The 23,381-nt window shown below is 46.2% G+C and overlaps 1 protein-coding gene across 1 annotated transcript in view; it reads right to left on the bottom strand.

Annotated features, from left to right (window-relative positions):
• Positions 1 to 1,163: 1,163 nt before the first annotated feature.
• dnajc16 (DnaJ (Hsp40) homolog, subfamily C, member 16) overlaps positions 1,164 to 23,381 on the bottom strand; it is a 38,075-nt gene continuing 15,857 nt past the window's right edge. Inside the window, exons 12-17 of the mRNA XM_067970517.1 lie at positions 19,844 to 20,032; positions 17,552 to 17,628; positions 14,915 to 14,995; positions 7,744 to 7,857; positions 6,969 to 7,136; positions 1,164 to 4,739 (exon numbers count right to left, since the gene is read on the bottom strand). Of these exons, the coding sequence (XP_067826618.1) occupies positions 4,304 to 4,739; positions 6,969 to 7,136; positions 7,744 to 7,857; positions 14,915 to 14,995; positions 17,552 to 17,628; positions 19,844 to 20,032 (1,065 nt within the window). The 3' untranslated portion in view covers positions 1,164 to 4,303. The remainder of the gene's footprint in view (positions 4,740 to 6,968; positions 7,137 to 7,743; positions 7,858 to 14,914; positions 14,996 to 17,551; positions 17,629 to 19,843; positions 20,033 to 23,381) is intronic.

Below are 23,381 nucleotides of genomic sequence, written 5' to 3' on the forward strand. Positions count from 1 at the left end.
CCATTCCCACTTACCATCTTGTTGCTGTTGCTCCTGTTTCTGCAGGAAATGCTGGGCCCCACACCATTCCCTCCATCTCTGCCGCGAGCCCCCATTCTCCAGTCTCCCCCTCCCCCCCAAGCACTCATTCCCCAGCTCCCATTCCCCAGTCTCCATCTCTCCCCGAGTCCCCATTCCCCAGTCTCTCCCTAGCCCCCATTCCCTAGTCTCCCCATCCCCATCTCTTACCCCGAGCCCCCATTCCCATCTTTCTCTCCACCCACAGCCCCATTCCCCAGTCACCCTCTCCTCCATTCTGCAGCTTCCATCTCACATCCTGTTCCCTTATTCCCCATTCCCCAGTCTTGAGGCCCCGAGCTCCAATTCCCATCTCGCCCCAGCCCCCATCTTTCCCCCCTGATCCACCATTCCCCAGTCTCCTTTCCCCCAAGCCCCATTCCCCAGTTTCCCCCTCTCCTCCGAACCCCAATCCCCAGTATCCCCCTCCCCCTTTCCCCAGTCTCCCTCTCCCCAACCCTCTCGCCCTCTCCCCAACCCCTCTCCCCGAGCCCCCATTCCCTTGTCTCCCCCATTCTCCCTCTCCCCCAGCCCCCATCTCTTCCCGAGCCCCTATTCCCCAGTCTCTCCCTCTCCCCCGAGCCCCCATTCCTCAGTCTTCCTCTCTTCCCAAGCTCCCATTTCCCATCTCTCTCTCCCCCCCCCCCCCCCCCCCCCCCCCACTGCCCTCCCCGGCCAGGCATGGCTCTCTGCAGGTGCCGGTTCTGAGCAGCAGGCTCAGTGGAAAAGGCTAGGAAATAATTCTGTTTAAAATTAATGCAGTTTCACCTTGCTCTGACTCCCAATGCAAACCTAACAGTTAGTCATTACATAGTACCTAACATTAAGTGTCTGACGTTCATGTGGACTCACTGCAGCGGGAAATTTAAATCACTGGTCTCCTGGGCTGCTGAAGGCACTGCTCGGGATAGGAACCGTGTCATTGTGGGAAACCTATCTATGGGGTAATACAAACACACACCTCATCAAAAGTGTGGGCATGAACTGCACAATTTTAATTTGATAAAGCACTCTAAAACCTCGCTGACTATAATATGCAGCTTTCTAAAGGCATCAGCTGAGCAGGTTTTTGTTTTACGTTATTGCTGAGTGCAGCTAAACACGTGTGAAGGAATATAAATTTTATTCTACTATTTAAAAATGCCTACAGTTTGCATATTTAAAGTGACATTTAGTGTCAGAAACATTCAGCAGTGCATACAATAAACTTTGACACAGAACTGCAAATCCAATTTAACAGCACATGTTGCAAAATTAATACCAGGAATTCTTTTGTGAACTAATTTTGTACAGGCTCCTCCACTGGCTGAATGTGTAAAAGGCACCACCAGGGTATAGCACTAAACCATACAGACCAGATGGTCTCAGGTTTCAGCCCCTGGTCTGTGCTGTGTTAGCTGATCTCAGTTGGGGGAGAAGTAGGGCAGCAACAATGGATTTTAGGCCCCCAATGCTAGGGGGAAGAGAGAAACAAATTAGCCAGGGTTCCCATTCTTGACCACTATTGAGTGATTGCAGTTAGAAAGATGTTGGGGGGGGGGACCGGATCAGTCTGGTCTCACACAAAGAATGGCCGCCAGGTACTGGAGAGCAATCCGGTGCCCGTGGAACTGGACCCCAGCAAAGACAGAAGGGAAGAAAATTGGAAGAAAAATGCAATTGTGTTAAATGGTAAGTTGTGTGAACTGGTGAACACACAATCTTGGTTAGTGTCATTTCACTGAAATCGCCCCACGTAAAGCTGACACTCAAGGGATGTTACAAAAATCACACCCTGGGTTTGGAGCCTCGTCTGCCAAAAGTATATACAGGCAATTCAGGCATGCACTCCCCACAATTTCCCATCCATTAAGACAAAAACCACAGACACTGCGTATACGGTCCTAGTGGGTGAGGCTCCATGTCAGGAGCGTGATTTCGTAAACTTACCCTCATTGTGTGAAATAACATTTTCAATAACACATTTCATTTAAAGAGAAATGAGTCAAGAATGTGGAGGATACATAAAAAGAATTTCTGGCCAATAGCAGCAATTGCACAAAGGATGGGTAAAATCAGGGAAACGAAAGCTGCAAATTCTGAAAATCTGAATAAACCTAAAATGCTGGAACTACACTCAGTCAGCATCGGAGCGCGAAAGGACAGGTTGGCCCAGAAATTCGGGCAGGGCGTGCAGAGTGCCTGTATGTGGCACCAGAGCCCACCGGCAGAGTAATGGAAAATCGGGCCACTGCTGACATCACAGCGGCCCTCGGGTAAGGGCGTCGGGTCTGGGATCGGGCCACAGCTTGGGAATCGCGAGGCCAAGGATCAGGGGCAGAGAACATGGGGCCAGGGAACACGGGGATCCGGGGGCCAGAGATCAGGGATCCGGAGGCCAGGGGAAGTTACTTAACCTTCTTAGTTAGGCTAAGCAGGCGATCCCCTAAGCATGATTTCCCTGAGTGGCGCCAGTGCTGTCGCGGGCTGCCTCAGGGCAAACCAATCTTGGAGAGGGAACCTCGTACTGGCGTTAGGCCCCTTATTTGGATACGTAAAGGACCTATCGCCTGCTTCAGGGGTGAGTAAAGCAATGCATATTTTGTGTCCTTACCGAATATGGCGGGTGGCGCTCTTCCAGCTGGAAATGTGCGCACTTTTCCTGTCCGCCATATTGGGTCCTCAGTAGTCCGAGTAACATCTGAAAAAGGGGTGTGGCATGGATCAATTTTTAGGTCGTTATCTTTAAGGTGCACTCTTCACCTATCCTTCCCTATCAGATGCTGATAGACTTGCTGTGCATTTTCAGTATTATTTTCCTTTATTTCAGACTTCTGAACTTGCTGTGACGGAATATACAGACAGCAAGCCAGCTATAAATAATCCTAAACTTCTAACATTTAATAAATACATTAAATACAGTTTATATTAGTTGCATTAGATACTGCTATAGGGCAACCAAACACAATCTTGGAGAGGTGTTGTTTCAGAAAGGTGCAGGGTAGATTATTTCAGTTCGCTGGTTAACATTTATGGTTCAAGTCTGTTAGCACCTCATCTAATCTAATACAGTCACAAACTGAGTATCTGAACCCCGCTTCAGTGATATTCTCCTGCAACTTTTAACCCGGCCTCCTGCAATTGAGATCACAAAAACTACAATTAAATTTTTTATTCCCGTTGCAAAATGCTTCTAATGCCTCGAATGAAACCATTTCTTGGTGTTGCACTAGGCCATATAGATCAGAGAGTCCTGGTTCAGAAGGTTAAATCCCTGGTCTGTCCTAATATCAAATCTCAGCATGTACAGTGGGGGGAATAGAGAGGATCACAAATAGTTTCAACATCTTGTGCTGGGGAAAGGGGGAGAAGAAAAAAAGCAGCCAGGTTCCCACTCCTGATCACGATCCAGTGACTGCTCCAGGAAAGTCCATGTATGTGCCTGTGGACATCAGATGAGGACAGTGTCTGGCTGAGCGGTGGTGTCTCAACAGCAAAATAGGCTGCTGATATGCTGTGTAGACTCCCACATTTGGGTGATGGCTTTCAGTTCCAGTACCTCAGCAAAAGTTAACATTTTCAGGAGAGGATGGAGAAAATGGGGGAGGACACGCAGTTGAAAAGTGCATTAGGCAGCAAAGTAAAACTTCAGAATGACTAACTTGTTACACTTAACTTCAGAAAAGTCTGATACCTGCACTTGATTTCAACATGGGGATGAGAGTTTCTTTCCCTCTTCCCAGCAGTGTGTGTGGGAGGGGAGATTCCAGTCTGTCTTTCTTCCTTTCCCCCCAATATTGTGGAAAAATATGCCATGCACAAGTCATGGAAGAAGGATTCTCATACCAAAGGAAGACGGGGGAAGTGAGGGCCAGTGGAACTAAACCTTGAGGTACAATAATTCAAGTATTTATGCAAAACCTAGTGAAAACAATGACTCAGACTCCTTCATACCATTACCAGCGTCCCGTCTGGTTTTAAACTCCACTCACTCACCAACTCCCTCACTTGTTGCTGTGCAAATTAAAAAGAGTTTTATTCTCTTTCTATCCAGGCAACAAAGGGTTTGTGTGAACACAGCTTTTCACCTGTTGATTCACCTGGTCCTTTTGCTCCACTTTACATGGCTCTGTTGTATCACAGAGGCTAAATAACAAGACTGAGAAAATATTCTGGAAAAATAAAAGAGAGCTGTATATTCCTGCTCTGTCACAATGTGGCTCAGATGAGTTTCGGCACAAAATTCTACCAGCGAAACCACAGACTATCAATCCAGCTCAGACCAAAAGGGTACGTAGTATCGTTGCAGAATTCCTTCAAGCAGCCTGTCCATCCATAGGTTAAGTCTGTTGAGCAGTTGCTTGGTCCGTTTCACAGATGAATTAGAGCTGGGTGGAGACTGATGCGGGCTATTCGTTTCCATTGCAGTAGCTCCGCCATCTGGCCCAGTCCCACCTTGTGTTGGTTCCAAGCTGTTTAGTGTGCTGCTGCTCTCAGTTCCATTACAGAGTTCGGGTTTGAACAGGCAGAAGTACTTCCGGTGTCCATTTAACGCTAATACATAGCCAATGTAGTTCTGGTTGTGGTTACTTTCATCTTGTACACTGGAAATTCGAGCAGGATCCTGGGCAAACTCTAACAGATCTTCCAGCCATCTGCGATGTTTTGATAAGTTTAAAAAAGAGAAATGTAGCGATTTATTCCTGGAGCAAAATTAAAATAAGAAAATATTTAGAGTTGCAAAAAGTGCACAGAGCTTAAACAGTATTTTCATCAACAAAATATAGATATCCCCCAAGGATAAAAACAAATACTGGAAGTTAAAATTAAAATTGAAATTGCTGAAAATATACAGCAGGGTCTGTCAGCACTTGTAAAGAGAATAACCAGGTTAATATTTCATCCACTCCCAACAAAATTAACCTTCAAATGCTGACAGGCCTGCTCTGTATTTCCAGCATTTTCTGTTATTATAGATCTATAGCTATTTGAAAAAACTGTTTAAGAGTTAAATGTGCAATCAACCAGTAAACAAAAGAGTTACAACTATATGGTTGATGATTCTTTTCAGTATTTTGATTTTTTTTTCTGATTAATCAACAAAAAGAGAAAAATAATATTTAAGGACCTGATGGGGAAAGCTCTCTGTGGAGTGTTAGATGATCTATCTTTGGTATTGTCTTCATTATTCTTTGAATTAAGTTCTACTACTGCATATCATTGAACCACATTTTATAGCACAGGAGGCTATCAATTGGCCCATCGTGTCTGTGCCCCCCTTTGCTAGTACTTATGGATTAGAACTTCCATCATCCCATGGGGAAGATCAACTAGGGACACTGTCCTGTCAAGAACGTTGATCCACTGTACATTGGTTCTAGTTGAGTGATTTGGTGACCAGGTCACGTATAGGACCTCAGGTGATTTCATCATCGCTCTGGCACATCATCATATCAAATAGTCATCTCAACTCCAGACCTGGTGTTGGTCCAGGTTATGTGACTTTGAATCCCAAAGTGAAGTAGCCTGAGACCAAGTCATCAAGTGTGAGAGAAAGTCACAATGTTAGTGAAGGAGCCTCCCCTCAGGAGCTTCCTAAAAGGGATTGTTTAGCATTATGTCCTCAGTAACTGAAGGCTTATCCCAATATATAGTGTGTTTTCTTAAAATGGTGGCAACACCTCCAGCCAAGCCACCAACCTAAGAAAGGCTGTCCCATAGAGCTTCTCTGCCAAGGTCAGGTTCTGTGTCACCCAATGCGATGAGCCGTCCCAGTGTTCACTATATCCTCCAAGATTACTGGATATTTTGCAGAAGTACAAAGGAACCTCCCATCTTTGAGGAGGAGATAAATAGGAAAGGCTTTCATTTCAGGAGCTATTTCATACAACAGAGGGGAGGTCATCTGATGAGAAGGGCAATGCAAGGTTGTGAATTTCTTAAATGGACAGTATCCTTGTGATTTTGCCTATCTCCTTGAAGGCAATCCTTATTTGTATATGGAGGTGGAACAAATAAGGATGAACTTGAATTGTGGCATAAAGGTACAGAAATATATCAATTTAACAATAGTGAAACCAATTATTTTCTCATGAAACAAGCGACATAATGTGACTAATGTTAGCTTCCACGGTGGTTCAACTGATTAAGGCAATGAGTAGCTGAGCCATATAGACCAGAAAGGTCCCAGGTTTGATTCCAGGACTATGCTGGGTTGGCTGATCTCAGTGGGGGCACTACAATTGGCCTTAGTGCCCTAGTGAAGGAGTGGGGGGGGCGGAAAAAAATCAGCCAGAGTTCCCATTCCAGTTCACTATTCAGTAACCCCTGCTTGACATGTGGATGTGTGCACCTCAAGTGAGGGCAAGACCAGGATCGGCTGTGTTAACCCCTCCGGTTGACTAATGCCAAAACTCACCATTTCAGGCTCACACATGGAGAAAGGACACTTGGGTGACGGGTGCTGTGGAACTGTATTTCAGCAACGAGTCAAGGCCTTCAGGAGAGAAGGGAGAAAATGGCAAAAGAAGCAAAAAAAATTGGTAGTTGCTAATGCCAAGAAAAAAAACCTGATCAGTGGAATGTGGATCCTCTTGTATGTGTATGGTAGTGAGGGGGCCAGACTGGGTAGGGGATAAACCATGTGTATGGTAGTGAGGGGGCCAGACTGGGTAGGGGATAAACAATACTAAAGCCTAATAATGTTCTCGCCCTGCATCCACGGGCATGCACTTTCCAGCAAAGGTCACTCGATAGTGATCAGGAGCAGGAACACTGGCTGATATTCTCCTCTCTGGGGCTCCTAAGTCCAATTGTAGAGTTCTCTACTACTGCGCTGGCTGAGATCATGTAACCCAGCATAGATTAAGAACTGAACCTTGGACCTTCTGTTGTGCTCCCAGCAAAGCCTCCCTGTAATTTTTTCCACTCACCAGGTAACAGGATAGACTTCGTGTGCAAACTTTTGTATTAAAGCATTCTTTGTAGCATCAGTAACCACAACCAGCACATTGATGTGTCCGGGCATCAGCCGCACAAGGTTGCTGTGATAGTTGATATAGGTCAGTTCAGTCACTTCCACAAAACTCTGCTCCGGGGATCTATTATAGTAAAGAAAGGATTCATTATCTAACTAGTGGAATCTTTTTCATTCTTCAGATCTGATACGTCCTTCATGTACAGCTTGAGTAACCCCCGCCTGTCCAGTAGGTTTCAAGAAAAAATAGCATGAAGGATGATGTCCCTTTAAGACTTTTGATATCCATGATGTCAAAGAAGTTGCATGCCATGTATAAATTCACCCCTTTAGTACCTGCCAATAGTACCCATTCTTCATGTGTATACCTAGACAGCGAGTGTCAACAGGCTAATCAACTATGATGGGTATCACAGTTGAGCCCAAACTTGTTCTCACCTGACACCCACACTTTCCAGCAAGAGTCACTGTGCAGCATTGAGGTACATATACAACATATGACACTTTCCTGTGTAAGTATAGCTGTGCTTCAAGGTTTAGAGAAAGCCAGAGCACCTAACAGTGCATGCATGACCTGTACAGGGCATGACTTAGGAGACATTATTGAATGTGTTTCATTCAGAGCGGTAGGTTGGGTATAACGAGGCCACTAGTCCCAAGTGCTGCATGTCAGAGACAGATAGAAAAACATGCAAGTGAATTGCACAGTTTAATTGTTCAGATGGCCATACCTTGAACTCCTGGTGATGTTGGTTTGCTGCTTTTTTGATGGATCCTGAACCTTAGCTGTTGCTGTTTCTTCCTCCTTCTCAGACTCGGACCTCCTCTCCAGGTCACTTGGTTCCCTGAAATTTTAAAATAAATTGAATCGATTTGTGGAAACCTTTTTTCTCCAGACCAGAAATGCACTTCTCCACTTCCCAAATTGCGGTATTTTTGCCAATTGACCTTGACTCCTATGTGCAAAGCCACAGGAAATCAACTAGTACATATAAATATATCCTACACCAAGCATACCTGTCAAACCTCAACGTGTCACACATGAACTGAAAGTCACATTTACATGAGATTGGCTCAAAAATCATATTCATGAAACAGCAACAAATTACAGCTGAACAACCTTAACACAACAGCTTGATTTATATAGCGCCTTTAATGTAGAAAACGCCCCAAAGAACGTCACTAAGGCGTGATCAGACACCAATGGACACCAAGCCAACGGAGGAGATATTAGGAGGGGTCACTGAGGTAGGTTTTAAGGAGACTTAAAGAAGGAAAAGGAGTTAGAGTGGCAGAGAAGTCCACAGAGGGAATTCTAGAACGTAGGGCCTAGACAGCTGAAGGCATAGGCACTATTGGAAGGTGGGATGCACAAGACGCCAGATTCAGAGGCACATATGAACATGACGGGCAGGTAAAGACCAGCTGGTCCATCAAGCCTTCTCCACGAATGGAGAGTTCTGGCAAGGTTGTAGGATTAGGGGAGGTTATAGGGAGGTCAAAGTCATGATGGATGAGAATTTTAAATTGGAGGGGTTGGGGGACCTGGAGCCAATGCAGATTAGCAAGGACAGGGTTGTTGGATGAGTGGGACTTGGTGCGGGTTAGGATACAGGCAGCAGAGTTTTGGATGAGTTGAAGATTACAGAGTATGAAGGATGGGAGGCTGACCAAGAGAGCACTGAAATAGTTGAAACAGTCAAGTCTTGCGGTGACAAAATCTTGGATGAAGGTTTCAGCAGCGGATGGGCAAAAGCATGTATGGAGGCAGGTGATGTTACAGAGGTGGAAGTAGGCCGTTTTTGTGATGGCGAGGATATGGAGCTAAAAATTCAAATCAGGGTCAAATACAATGCCTAGTTTGCGAACAATCTGGTTCAACCTAAGACAGTGACTGGGGAGTGGGATGGAATCAGCGGCAAGGTTATGGGGTTTGTGGCGGGGGGGGGGGGGGGGTAAGAGGTTGAATACAATGGCTTTGTTCTTCCCAACGTTTAACTGGAGGAAATTGCGGCTCATTCAAGACTGGATGTTGGACAAGTAGTCTGACAATACAGAGGCAGTAGAGGGTTCCAGAGTGATGGTAAATACAGTCTTCACTGCTAATAGTGGGCGTGTTGGTGTGAATGTGATTTGCCCGCTATACGCTATGGACGGTAAAACCATAGAGCGAAGTAACCAACATATTTTTTTAAAAACAGGCAATCTCCACTTAGCAATTACCTCTACTAATTGTTAGCAGTTTCATCCAGAATCTCATCACTAAGGTAATCGCATTTTAACGAGCTGTGACTAGCTGATTGAAACTGCTTGAAGACTGGACTTTGCCTGAAATCAGCAGAGCCTTTTAAATTGGTAAATACAGTAAAGAGTCTTAAGCCCCTTAGTTTAGTGACACCACTGTGGTGTAAATAAAGGAATTGCTTATTCTCACCACCAGGAAGTGAGAGGACAATACTCTTTGTCTGGGATGTGTAATTTGATCCAGTCTGCTGTACAGTAATTCAAGTTTGCTGCAATGTGTAATTTGATCCAGTCAGTGTCAGGCAGGCGACAGAGTTCAGAGAACGCACAGCACTAACACCACCAAATTCAGAGAACACACAGCACTAACACCAGAGTTCAGAAAACGCACAGCGCTATCACCACCGAGTTCAGAGAATGCACAGCACTAACACTACAGAGTTCAGACAACGCACAGCGCTAACACTAGAGTTCTGAGAACATACAGCGCTATCACTACAGAGTTCAGATAGGAAGAGGCTAGGCCATGGAGGGATTTGAACACGAGAATGAGAATTTTAAAATCAAGGTGTTGGTGGACCGAGAGCCAACGTAGGTCAGCAAGCACGAGGGTGATGGGTGAATCGGACTTGCTCCGAGTTAGGATATGGGCAGCAGAGTTTTGGATGAGCTCAAGTTTAAGGAGGGTGGAAGATGGGATGCTGGCCAGGAGAGCTTTGGAATAGTCAAGTCTGGAGGTAACAATGGCATGGATGAGGTTTTCAGTACCAGATGGGCTGAGGCAGGGCAATGTTGTGGAGGTGGAAGTAGGTGGTCTTTATGATGGAGAGGATATGGGGCCGGAAGCTCAGCTCAGATTCAAACAGGATGCCGAGGTTGCAAACAGTCTGTTTCAGCCTGAGACAGTGGCCAGGGAGGGGGATCGAATCAGTAGCGAGCGAATGGAGTTTTGTGGCGGGGGCCGAAGACAATGTCTTTGGCCTTCACAATGTTTAATTGGAGGAATTTGCAGTTCATCCAAGACTGGATGTTGGACAAGTAGTTTGACACCACAGTCAGTGGAGGGGTCGAGTGAGGTAGAGCTGGGTGTCCTCAGTATACATGTGGAACCTGATGTCATGTCTTCAGATTATATCGCCAAGGGGCAGCATGTAGATGAGAAATAAGATGGGCCAAGGATAGGTCCATGGGTGATTCCAGAGGCAATGGTGCGGGGGCCGGAAGAGAAGCCTTTGCAGGAAATTTTCTGGCTATGACTGGATTTCTAATAGTGGAACAAAAGCAAGGGCTTTCCTGCTCAGCTGGACAATGGAGAGGTGTTGGAGGAGGATGGTGTGGCCAACCGTGTTAAAAGCTATTGAAATAAAGATGAGGAGGGATAGTGCACCACGGCCATCGTCACAGAGGATGTCATTATTGACTTTGATTAGGGCCGAAACCTAATTGTAGAGGTTCAAACATGGAGTTGTGGGAAAGATGACAGACAGGAATGGAGCCAACGGACAGCTGCATTGTCTTTTACTCCACAGCTGCAGATAACGCTTAGTGTCTTTTGGAATACATGCAATAGCTGTTGGGAATTGCAGACAACACAAACTGCACGGTGCCTTCTCTTCACTCCTATAGCTGCTCTGCCAGTTGGGTTATGTTTATGTGTGAACGCTGTTCATCTTCCTTCCATTGCTCCTTCTCTTCATTCAAAAAAAAAATCACAAGATAACTATGGATGCGCAAGGTCATTTGGCTTGCCTTGGATCAAGTGTTGATCCCTCTTTGTGTCAAGACTGATTTCTTGATATCATTCCTACATTTGAATCTACGTTGTTTTCTTCTACACTAGCGATCCTCCTTGTGGCTTTTCTCTGCACTGGTCATAGCACATCAATAGCTCCCTTGTGCCCCAGTGACCAACACTGCACAAGGGAGTCAAGGTGTGGTCTGACCAGCGGATTGTTTACAACTTCCTCTGACTTACGAAAACCTCCTTATGAAAACCACCCATTTCTGGGTGGTGGTCTGGCAAGTAAAGTGGAGCAGGGCCTCTCAATAAAAACTCTATATCAGAACTGGCCACCTCGATTTCTGCCATGATTTCCTTCCCATGACCCCTCTATGGTCCTGATCATTCAGCTGGCAGTGCAACTACTGGAATCAAATAAACATGGGGGTTGGGGGGTGGGGGGGGTTGGAGGGGCTAAATGTAAGCACGTAGGGGTCCGATTCTGGAACACAGATTTGACTGGGAGTCACGTCTACTATGTTGAACCTGCAGTTTGAGCAGTCAAGGCTACTTTGTAAGACTTCCATCTACAGAAGCAGTAACTGTTGCTACTACAGAAGTGACAACAGCTGTTATACCCACCTCCTAATATCTGGCTGGCAACTACATTGATTTCCTGGTCTGTCACAGTCACCGGGGTCTTCCTCACTTCATGTCCTGCCTCCCTCATTGCATTGCAGATGTGGGTTCTGGATTGTAGATGATTGTCCCATCATCAGCACCATGAGAAGAGACTGTCTCCACTGCATTCATGTGAGACCAATGCTCCTGACTCATTGATCTTTAACAACCCAGGCCCCTGAGATCTTGGTCTTGAAATTCCCAGCTGAGGCCTCTTGCATATGTCACCTCGGGGGAAGAGACAGATGTCTCCTCAAAGTTGCCAACCAGTTGCTCCTGCTCGCTGCTGCTCTGGGATCCACCCATTAATATCTGCTCTGTGTCAGTAATACCACCTCCCTGAATGGGTGGATCTGAGCTGTTGCTTGAGCAAACAAGATGGCAAAACAGAATGGGTAGATCTGGTGCAGGTAGGGTCCTTCTGGAGGCACCATGCTGCTCAGATGTTTCTTTCTTTAAGCATTCAGCACCTTTGAGGGATGCAAAGGACAACCAATTCACTTGTGCATCATAAGGTTGTGCCGCTCTCCAGTATTGTAGTGTTTCCCTGAACCTCGTCCAGAGCTGACTGCTGCCATTGTAAAGGCTGCATTGTGATTCTCAGAATTTTGGCCCTTGCCCATCCGGAGGTGGGTGGTAATCGTTGAAGTGCATCAAGATACTAAGAGAACATAGAGATGAGGCACAAAATTAGTTCTGTGTCCAGGCAGAGGAGCGGCAGAGCAGCTACTTCTCTGGACAAGCAGGTGAATGAAGTAGCTATGAGGACTGGCCGGTCTGGCAAGCCAGGCTCCACTCAATAGGAGGGCTGAATTACACCAATTTGTGCCAGTCGTTGTGAACCTGGAGTCACGCATGGCACACTATCAGCATGATCTGTAAAAACTCCCAGTGAACTCCCCTGTCTGCTGGGGGAGTGAGGCCTCCACATTGAGCAGCCTCCCACCTCATTTTGACTCTTGGACGACAGCCCAACCCAGCAACTGACTTGTGGGCTCCTTCAAATATGACCCATGAACGGACACTGTAAGCTCATGTGGGGTGCTGTAGCCGTTTCTCAGAGGCTGAATTTGACAAATCCACAGCATTGACTATTTTACATAATTTGAGCTGCAATTTTGGTTTAGTGAGGTGCATTTCATTCAACGAGATCGGGTGAGGATGACATCATTGAAAGTGATGTCATTAGCAGAGACGTAGCTTTAACATGGTCGGTGATGTCGTTGGATGACTTGATGTATGCTCAGTGATGTCATCGGGTGGCCAGACACGTGCAGAAGGATGACGTCACGGATCAACCGCAAATTGAAAGTACCCACACAGTCACTAACCACTCCATCAAACTAAACACTCTGGGAGGGCTGTAGTGATTGATGGGGCATTGTGTGTGGGCCATGAATTATTTTATTGTTTTCAGGTTTACTGGCTAGAAAGTGGGGGGGGGGGGGGGGTATCGGGTTCAGCTTTTACATTGCAAAGTGAATAGTGACACTGTGTCCAAACTTCCAGAATTCAGGCTGTCCAATGGTGTCACTTGCTGCACATGCGCCAGGCTCAGAAATCAACTCGCTGCTGCTCGCCAAGAGCGTGATCCAGGTCTAAGGGGAGTGGGGGAGGGAGAGTGTGATCCAGGTCTAACGGGGGTGAGGGAGGGAGGGAGGGAGAACGTGATCCATCTCCCCATCTGGATCGCGTTCTCCCACCCCCAGCCCCTTGCTATCTCCGTGCTCTGCTCCCCTCCCCATGCTCTTCTCCCTCCGGGCTCTTGCTCCCCCCCCCAGGCTCTGCTGCTTCCGTCCTCCTGTTCCCCCCCAGGTTCTGCTCCCGCTCTCCTCCCCCCCACCCCCGATCTCCTCCCCTCCCCCACCCAACTTCTCCCCTCCTTGCTCTGTTTCCCCGCCCGGTGCTCTGCTCCCTCCCCCACTTATGGTTACATGCATTGGCTGTGTTTTGTGCTCAGAGCTCCGGGCCACGCTTTCGGTGAACAGCGACAAGGGGGGTCCGGCATAGTGCGCGTGGGTGGGTGATGATCTGCAATACACATGTGCGGAACTCCGATCATGCGCATCAGCGAAAACTTTGAAAAACGGACGTTCTTATTCCCTGGCAATATTCACTCCAACATTATAAACGGAGCCTTTGTAATTCACTCCTAAGGCAATAGAAAATGGTTAGCACCATTTGCCTGATATAGGCGGCTGCCTGTGATAAGCAGGACAGTGTAAATGGTGGGGATTTTACAAAATCCAGCTGCTTTCATGGTCATTTTCTGGTGTTAGTACACAAATTACTTGATTTTTTAAAATTCATTTTCACAATTTGTCACCGTATGATTTGAACTCATGTTCTCTGGGTTGCTAGTCCACTATTATAACCACTAGGACACCATGTGGGGGTTCAGGATTGTGTCTAGCCAGGCCAGCAAGGGGTATTCCTGGTCCACCAGAAGCCAGCTATCCTTCCTTCAAATTGAACTAGGCTATTGTTCCTAGAAAGATTATACAATGCATTATACAATACAGTGTATAACACACCAGTCATTATTTAAAACAGCCTATCCCTGACTTACCATGAGCGATGGGAGATCCCCTGGTGTGTAAAACAAAAATACTATGCACTAAATGAAGTAAAATGTGATGTAGGAGGAAGAGAACCGTGAAACAAGGTTTGAAAATTTGCACTTTTCCTTCACATATCCTCTTTCAGCTTGAGATGTTAAACTGTCCAGTTCATACACTTCTACACAACCGCTGCACGAGTGTATTCCGCTAACAGGAGATGTGATAACCTGGCAATGTTTATTACCATTCTCCAGGAAGGATAACTGGCTGCTAGTGGACTAGGGATACCCCTTTTTGGCCTGGCTAGACACAATCCTGAACCCCCACATGGATTGCTGCACTTAATGCCCCGCAGTGGATGATGAAACTCACAGGTGCTGAGGAGGACAGATGTGAACGGACGAGGCCTCTTATCACTGGGCATCGCTTGGACACTTGTCCATCACATATTTCACACCCACTTTTGTATGAAGCCCAAAAATAAATTTAACAAAAAATGCACAGCAGGTCCATCAGCATCTGAAAGAAAAAAAAGACAGGTTCATGTTTTGGGCAGAGACTCTTCCTCACAACTCCCAGTTCTCCACCCAAAGCATTAACCTACCATTTCTCTTTCAGATGCTGATGGACTTGCTGGGTGCTTCCAGTATTCAGTTTTTTTTGTAATTATATGGTATGAAGCTCCATGTTTCTTACCCAAAGGCTTGAATGACGAATGCTCCAAACAGAATGAAAATCACAGAAAAAAGCAGAGAAATCAAAGGCATCATTTCCCTCCTGAGACAGAAAACAAATAGTTAGCAGGGAGCATTCATTTGCTGGGTAATAAAACAAACAAACATATGCTTAACAGTGGAAATGTACTGACCAGTTGATGCACAGTAACATTAATATGACCACTGGGCAACAAGGAATAGCTGTAAGAATCCAAAAGCACTACATCCAGCTTATAATGAGCCAAGTCCTTTCCTTTCCCTCATTGGGTTTAACAGCCAATGAATGTTTTGGGCAGGTGAAGGCAAATTTTTCAACCACAACAAAGTAACATCAAACTCTAATCCATTGTTGTACAATAATAGCAGCACAACCCCATTACGCATCAGCAGGGCAGCCCCAGCACAGGATGATAGTTCTGATCCCAGCAGAGAAATCCCAGCACAGAACAGCAAGGCAACGCCTGCATGGAATAGCAGGGCAACTACAGCACCAAACAACGGCACTGATCCCAACCACGAATGACAAGGCAACTCCAGCACGAAACAGCTGGTCCACCCCAGCAGCACTGATCCCAGCATTGAACAGCAACCCCAGCATCAAACATCTTGACAAAAACACATTTTCTGCAAACTATACTATAGGACCTTAAACCCGTTTTCTTTTTTTTTTAAATGAAGCCTGTTACTAAATGTGTTTTTTTTTAATTGAGAAACCCAGCTGAAGGGCTACGGCTGGACAATGAATTTCAAAATAGGACAGAAGTTATAAATTAGGAAATAGCGGTCAGGTCAAACCAAGCTTAGATTTTAAAGTTGAAGAGAGCAAATACGAGAATGAGATATAAAGGAGTGGGAGACAGTTATTTGTTTTTAAAAAGGGTCCCCAAGAAGATCATAGAAAGTTACGGCACAGAAGGAGGCCATTTGGCCCATCGTGTCTGTGCTGGCCGAAAAAGTGCTATCCAGCTTAATCCCACTTTCCAGTACTTGGTCCGTAGCCATGTAGGTTACGGCACTTCAAGTGCACATCCAAGTACTTTTTAAATGAGTTGAGGGTTTCTGCCTTTACCACTCTTTCAGGCAGTGAGTTTCAGACCCCCACAACCCTCTGGGTGAAAAAAATTCTCCTCAGCTCCCCTCTAATCCTTCTACCAATTACTTTAAATCTATGCCCCCGGTCACTGACCCCTCTGCTAAAGGAAATAGATCCTCCCTATCCACTCTATCTAGTCTCGTCATAATTTTATACACCTCAATTAAATCTCCCCTCAGCCTCCTTTGTTCCAAAGAAAACAACCCCAGGCTATCCAATCTTTTCTCATAGCTAAAATTCTCCAGTCCTGGCAACATCCTCGTAAATCTCCTCTGGACCCTCTCTAGTGCAATCACATCTTTCCTGTAATGTGGTGACCAGAACTGTACGCAGTACTCAAGCTGTGGCCTAACCAATGTTTTATACAGTTCCAGCCTAACTCCCTGCTCTTATATTCTATGCCTCGGCTCATAAAGGAAAGTATCCCGTATGCCTTTTTAACCACCTGTCCTGTTACCGTCAGGGATCTGTGGATGTACACTCCAAGGTCCCTTTGTTCCTCTACGCACCTCAGCATCCTCCCATTTATTGCATACTCCCTTGCCTTGTTTGCCCTCCGCAAATGCATTACCTCACACATCTCTATTCTGAATTCCATCTGCCACTTTTCTGCCCACCTGACTAGTCCATTGGTATCTTCCTGCAGTCTACAGCATGCCTCCTCACTATCAACCACACAACCAACTTTTGTTTCATCTGCAAATTTCTTGATCAAGCCCCCCACCTAACGTACTAACTTCAGATAAGTTAGCGACGAAAAAAAACTGGAGACATACATACAATTCCACAAGATGTTATCAGAGTATCGTATTAGGTACAGCACAGGAGGCCATTTGGCCCATTGTGCCTGTGCCAGCTCTTTGAAAGAGCTATCCAGTTAGTCTCACTCCCCTGCTCTTTCCCCAGAGTCCTGTAAACTTTTTCCCTTCAAATATTTATCCCATTCCCTTTTGAAAGTTACTATTGAATCTGCTTCCACCACCCTTTCAGATTCCAGATCATTACAACTCGCTGCATTAAAAAAATGTTTCCTCATGTCGCCGTTTAGGTGGGTTAGGGAGGGGAAATCAGCCAGGGTCCTTTTGAAGATATGGACTCTTTTCTGTGGTAGGGTTCATAGGCTGCAGGTGCCCAATGGTACCTTGTCCAAGTAGCAATTATTCATGTGTGAACCTTGACATTGTGTATCATCAGGTTCTCCACAAGAGACATTATAGTCAAACCTAGTGCTATTTTCACCCAACTTCCACACGTGCACACTTTCTACTGGGGGAGGGTGGGGGGGAAAGTCACAGGAGAGGAAACATGACGAAGATCCCAAGTGAAACATTAATCAGTCTCCTCCTTTTCAGAGTCAGATTGACCTGCTATGCACTTCCAGCATTTTCTGTTATTTCAGATCGCTAATATTTGTGGATTTGCACTTTAGCTCTACCATAACTTTCTCACAGCTCCCGGTCATCTACTCAACATCTAGCAACAAGCCATATTAGATGATGACTGGAATTGACACCAGGTACATACCAGTTCTGAGTGAACCCAGATTCCCAGCTTTGAGATGCATAATCTGTTATCGCATACAGCCAGCGAAGGAGGAATATCTGCAGAGAGAACATTGGGTTCGAGTTTTACAAAACAGCTCAGCATTAACTAAAACTACAACTCCCTGGCGCACAGACAATGCAAAGATCACTCCTGAAACTACAACAGCAGCTTGTATTTAGAGCTTTGTCATAGCTGAACATGCACACTCCCACATGGTGAATTACCATAAGATACAGTGGCAGTTGTGCTAAACTGTGTCTTATCTATTAAAACAAACAAAAGGGCTTGAACTGAACTCTCTATATAAATGTACCTGATTCTGATTTTCAAACAGAAGATTATACTCATAATCTTCTGTTCGGGCGTTTAGTTTTTTTTTGTACTTCTGTTTCCCTGACATGAGATGGCCTAATCGTAAAACTTGTACTTTTTTTTTATTATTCATTCATGGGATGTGGGCATCGCTGGCAAGGCCAACATTTAATGCCCATTCCTAATTGCCCTTGAGAAGGTGGTGACAAGCCGCCTTCTTGTACCGCTGCAGTCCGTGTGGTGAAGGTTCTCCCACAGTGCTGTTAGGTAGGGAGTTCCAGGATTTTGACCCAGCGACGATGAAGGAACGGCGATATATTTCCAAGTCGGGATGGTGTGTGACTTGGAGGGGAACGTACAGGTGGTGTTGTTCCCATGTGCCTGCTGCCCTTGTCCTTCTAGGTAGAGGTCGCAGGTTTGGTAGGTGCTGTCGAAGAAGCCTTGGCGAGTTGCTGCAGTGCATCCTGTGGATGGTACACACTGCAGCCACAGTACACTGGTGGTGAAGGGAGTGAATGTTTAGGGTGGTGGATGGGATGTCAATCAAGCGGGCTGCTTTGTCCTGGATAGTGTCGAGCTTCGTGAGTGTTGTTGGAGCTGCACTCATCCAGGCAAGTGGAGAGTATTCCATCACACTCCTGACTTGTGCCTTGTAGATGATGGAAAGGCGTTGGGGAGTCAGGTGAGTTACTTGCCACAGAATACCCAGCCTCTGTAGCCACAGTATTTATGTGGCTGGTCCAGTTAAGTTTCTGGTCAATGGCGACCCCCCAGGATGTTGATGGTGGGAGATTCGGCGATGGTAATGCCATTGAATGTCAATGGGAGGTGGTTGGACTCTCTCTTGTTGGAGATGATCATTGCCTGGCACTTGTCTGGTGCAAATGTTACTTGCCACTTATCAGCCCAAGCCTGGATGTTGTCCAGTCTTGCTGCATGCGGCCACAGACTGCTTCATTATCTGAGGGGTTGCGAATGGAACTGAACACTGTGCAATCATCAGTGAACATCCCCATTTCTGATCTTATGATGGAGGGAAGGTCATTGATGAAGCAGCTGAAGATGGTTGGGCCTAGGACACTGCCCTGAGGAACTCCTGCAGCAATGTTCTGGGGTTGAGATGATTGGCCTCCAACAACCACTGTCATCTTCCTTTGTACTAGGTATGATTCCAGCCACTGAAGAGTTTTCCCCCTGATTCCCATCGACTTCAATTTTACTAGGGCTCCTTGGTGTCACACTTGGTCAAAATGGTGCCTTGATGTCAAGGGCAGTCACTCTCACCTCACCTCTGGAATTCAGTTCTTTTGTCCATGTTTGGACCAAGGCTGCAATGAGATCTGGAGCCGAGCGATGCTGGCAGAACCCAAACGGAGCATTGGTGAGCAGGTTATTGGTGAGTAAGTGCCACTTGAAAGCTCTGTCGACAACATCTTACATCACTTTGCTGATGATTGAGAGTACACCCCCACACATGCATTTTATCAGATTCACCTGCCTGTCTGGTGATGATGTCATGACGGAATGGACCAACATCATGATACAATTACATTGTGCCCGGTAGTACCAATTTGTCAAGACCAACCTGTGCAGTAATATCCCATGGAACAAAATTTGCTACTGTTCTCTTTGCGACTTGTAGTGTACATTTGAGAGCACAGTAATCAAGCCATTAAAGTAAATGCAATAACATTTGCAGACTGCAGCGAATGTCATGTGACTAAATGCCACAGTTCAGTTACCAGACATCAGGAAACCTGCCTAACAGGAATATTAGTTGCTATCAGTTTTACCGGGCAGTAGAATCTAGCTCATTACTTCCACATTAACCCACCATACAAACTGATGTTGCAAAGATATGGTCATCTCATTTTCTTGGTCCAACAACTTACGATATCCACAGATAATGTAACAGAGACTAACACAACCTTTCGTGTAGGCAGTAGTTAAAATACTTACAGGAGCAAATTCATCATTTAGTTCAGGTAACATAACATCACGTGAGAGGAACGTGTAGTCTCCTAATCCCAGTAACTGATTCAGCTCATTAAAAAGTTGGATTTTGTCGTCCTCACTCCCATTCCATCCATTTTCAAGTAGTTTATAGAACACTTTCCCTGGAGTGCTGCTTTGCTGTAGAATCACAATCTATTCAATAGTTTTTTTTAAGAAAAAGAAATAAATAGTGAGCATTTTTTTAATAAACACATGACCTCTGTAAAAAGGTGAAAGTGAAATGCAAGGAGCACAATGAAATACAGGTATAAGTAGCATCAGTAGAACAGTAGAAAGGAGGTACTCCTTTACTGATATCGTTTTCAGAGCCAGTAGCTCTGTGTTTGATCTACGACAAAAGGACTAAAGGCCTTTTCCAGTTCCTTTAATGCCTTTTATTATTTCATTCAGTTGTGATGACTTCTGGTTATTGAGTTTATTAGGTTATACCCAATATTGGACAAGGGTTTTAGGAGCAATAATACGATTTTAAAGAACTTATATTGGTTAAGAGGACTGGCTTAGAAAACTCAGAAACCTCATTAGAAAATGGTGGCATGATTGAATTTTCTAATATTGAAGGGAAGAACCAGACATGGAAGCTGGAAAGGCTTCTGTACTGAACCAGGGGATCATTTTAGCCACAGGAAACAAGTAGCTAAATAGCTTCTCACATGGGAGCTGTGAACTGAAGGAAGAAAGTGCAGCAGATGAGTCATTTGAAAAGTCCTTTTATGTGCCTCCATTTACTGGAGTAATTTGAATTATTACATTACAACAGTGATTGCATTTCAAGAGTACTTCACTGGCTGCGAAGGCTTTGATCAGAGATGACTGCCTAAAAAAAAAGTCCAAGGGATTGGCTCAGTGCGGAATAAGCTAAAAGGTTTGAATGGCCTCGAAGTCATTCTTCGTAGCACATTAATTTCTACCATGTTTGATGAATGGAATAAATTAACCTAACAAGCTTCACTTGTACCAGTGAAATAGTTCATGCCTTCCTCCAGCAAACATGAAAAATACATTTTGCTAAAATTTTTTTTTATTCGTTCATGGGATGTGGGCGTCACTGGTGAGGCCGGCAATTATTGCCCATCCCTAATTGCCCTTGAGAAGGTGGTGATGAACCGCCTTCTTGAACCGCTGCAGTCCGTGTGGTGACGGTTCTCCCACAGTGCTGTTCGGAAGGGAGTTCCAGGATTTTGACCCAGCGACGATGAAGGAACGGCGATATATTTCCAAGTCGGGATGGTGTGTGACTTGGGGGGGAACGTGCAGATGGTGTTGTTCCCATGTGCCTGCTGCTCTTGTCCTTCTAGGTGGTAGAGGTCGCGGGTTTGGGAGGTGCTGTCGAAGAAGCCTTGGCGAGTTGCTGCAGTGCATCCTGTGGATGGTACACACTGCAGCCACAGTGCGCCGGTGGTGAAGGGAGTGAATGTTTAGGGTGGTGGATGGGGTGCCAATCAAGCGGGCTGCTTTATCTTGGATGGTGTCGAGCTTCTTGAGTGTTGTTGGAGCTGCACTCATCCAAGCAAGTGGAGAGTATTCCATCACACTCCTGACTTGTGCCTTGTAGATGGTGGAAAGGCTTTGGGGAGTCAGGAGGTGAGTCACTCGCCGCAGAATACCCAGCCTCTGACCTGCTCTCGTAGCCACAGTATTTATATGGCTGGTCCAGTTCAGTTTCTGGTCAATGGTGACCCCCAGGATGTTGATGGTGGGGGATTCGGCGATGGTAATGCCGTTGAATGTCAAGGGGAGGTGGTTAGACTCTCTCTTGTTGGAGATGGTCATTGCCTGGCACTTATCTGGCGCGAATGTTACTTGCCACTTGCCACTTATGAGCCCAAGCCTGGATGTTATCCAGGTCTTGCTGCATGCGGGCTTGGACTGCTTCATTATTTGAGGGGTTGCGAATGGAACTGAACACTGTGCAATCGTCAGCGAACATCCCCATTTCTGACCTTATGATGGAGGGAAGGTCATTGATGAAGCAGCTGAAGATGGTTGGGCCTAGGACACTGCCTTGAGGAACTCCTGCAGCAATGTCCTGGGGCTGAGATGATTGGCCTCCAACAACCACTACCATCTTCCTTTGCGCTAGGTATGACTCCAGCCACTGGAGAGTTTTCCCCCTGACTCCCATCGACTTCAATTTTACTAGGGCTCCTTGGTGCCACACTCGGTCAAATGCTGCCTTGATGTCAAGGGCAGTCACTCTCACCTCACCTCTGGAATTCAGCTCTTTTGTCCATGTTTGGACCAAGGCTGTAATGAGGTCTGGAGCCGAGTGGTCCTGACGGAACCCAAACTGAGCATCGGTGAGCAGGTTATTGGTGAGTAAGTGCCGCTTGATAGCACTGTCGACAACACCTTTGTTGATGATTGAGAGTAGGCTGATGGGGCGGTAATTGGCTGGATTGGATTTGTCCTGCTTTTTGTGGACAGGACATACCTGGGCAATTTTCCACATTGTCGGGTAGATGCCAGTGATGTAGCTGTACTGGAACAGCTTGGCTAGAGGCGCAGCTAGTTCTGGAGCACAAGTCTTCAGCACTACAGCTGGGATGTTGTCGGGGCCCATAGCCTTTGCTGTATTCAGTGCACTCAGCCGTTTCTTGATATCACGTGGAGTGAATCAAATTGGCTGAAGACTGGCTTCTGTGATGGTGGGGATATCGGGAGGAGGCCGAGATGGATCATCCACTCGGAACTTCTGGCTGAAGATGGTTGCAAACGCTTCAGCCTTGTCTTTTGCACTCACGTGCTGGACTCCGCCATCATTGAGGATGGGGATGTTTGCAGAGCCTCCTCCTCCCGTTAGTTGATTAATTGTCCACCACCATTCACGACTGGATGTGGCAGGACTGCAGAGCTTTGATCTGATCCGTTGGTTGTGGAATCGCTTAGCTCTGTCTATAGCATGTTGCTTGCGCTGTTTAGCACGCATGTAAGTCCTGAGTTGTAGCTTCACCAGGTTGGCACCTCATTTTTAGTTACGCGTGGTGCTGCTCCTGGCATGCTCTTCTACACTCCTCATTGAACCAGGGTTGATCTCCTGGCTTGTTGGTAATGATAGAGTGAGGAATATGCTGGGCCATGAGGTTACAGATTGTGCTGGAATACAATTCTGCTGCTGCTGATGGCCCACAATGCCTCATGGATGCCCAGCTTTGAGCTGCTAGATCTGTTCTGAATCTATCCCATTTAGCACGGTGGAAGTGCCACACAACACGTTGGATGGTGTCCTCAGTGCGAAGACGGGACTTCATCTCCACGAGGACTGTGCGGTGGTCACTCCTACCAATACTGTCATGGACAGATGCATTTGCGACAGGCACATTGGTGAGGACGAGGTCAAGTAAGTTTTTCCCTCGTGTTGGTTCACTCACCACCTGCCGCAGGCCCAGTCTGGCAGCTATGTCCTTCAGGACTCGGCCAGCTCGGTCAGTAGTGGTGCTACCGAGCCACTCTTGGTGATGGACATTGAAGTCCCCCATCC

The sequence above is a fragment of the Heptranchias perlo genome, chromosome 32 (assembly GCF_035084215.1).
Source record: "Heptranchias perlo isolate sHepPer1 chromosome 32, sHepPer1.hap1, whole genome shotgun sequence".
Lineage (NCBI taxonomy): Eukaryota > Metazoa > Chordata > Chondrichthyes > Hexanchiformes > Hexanchidae > Heptranchias > Heptranchias perlo.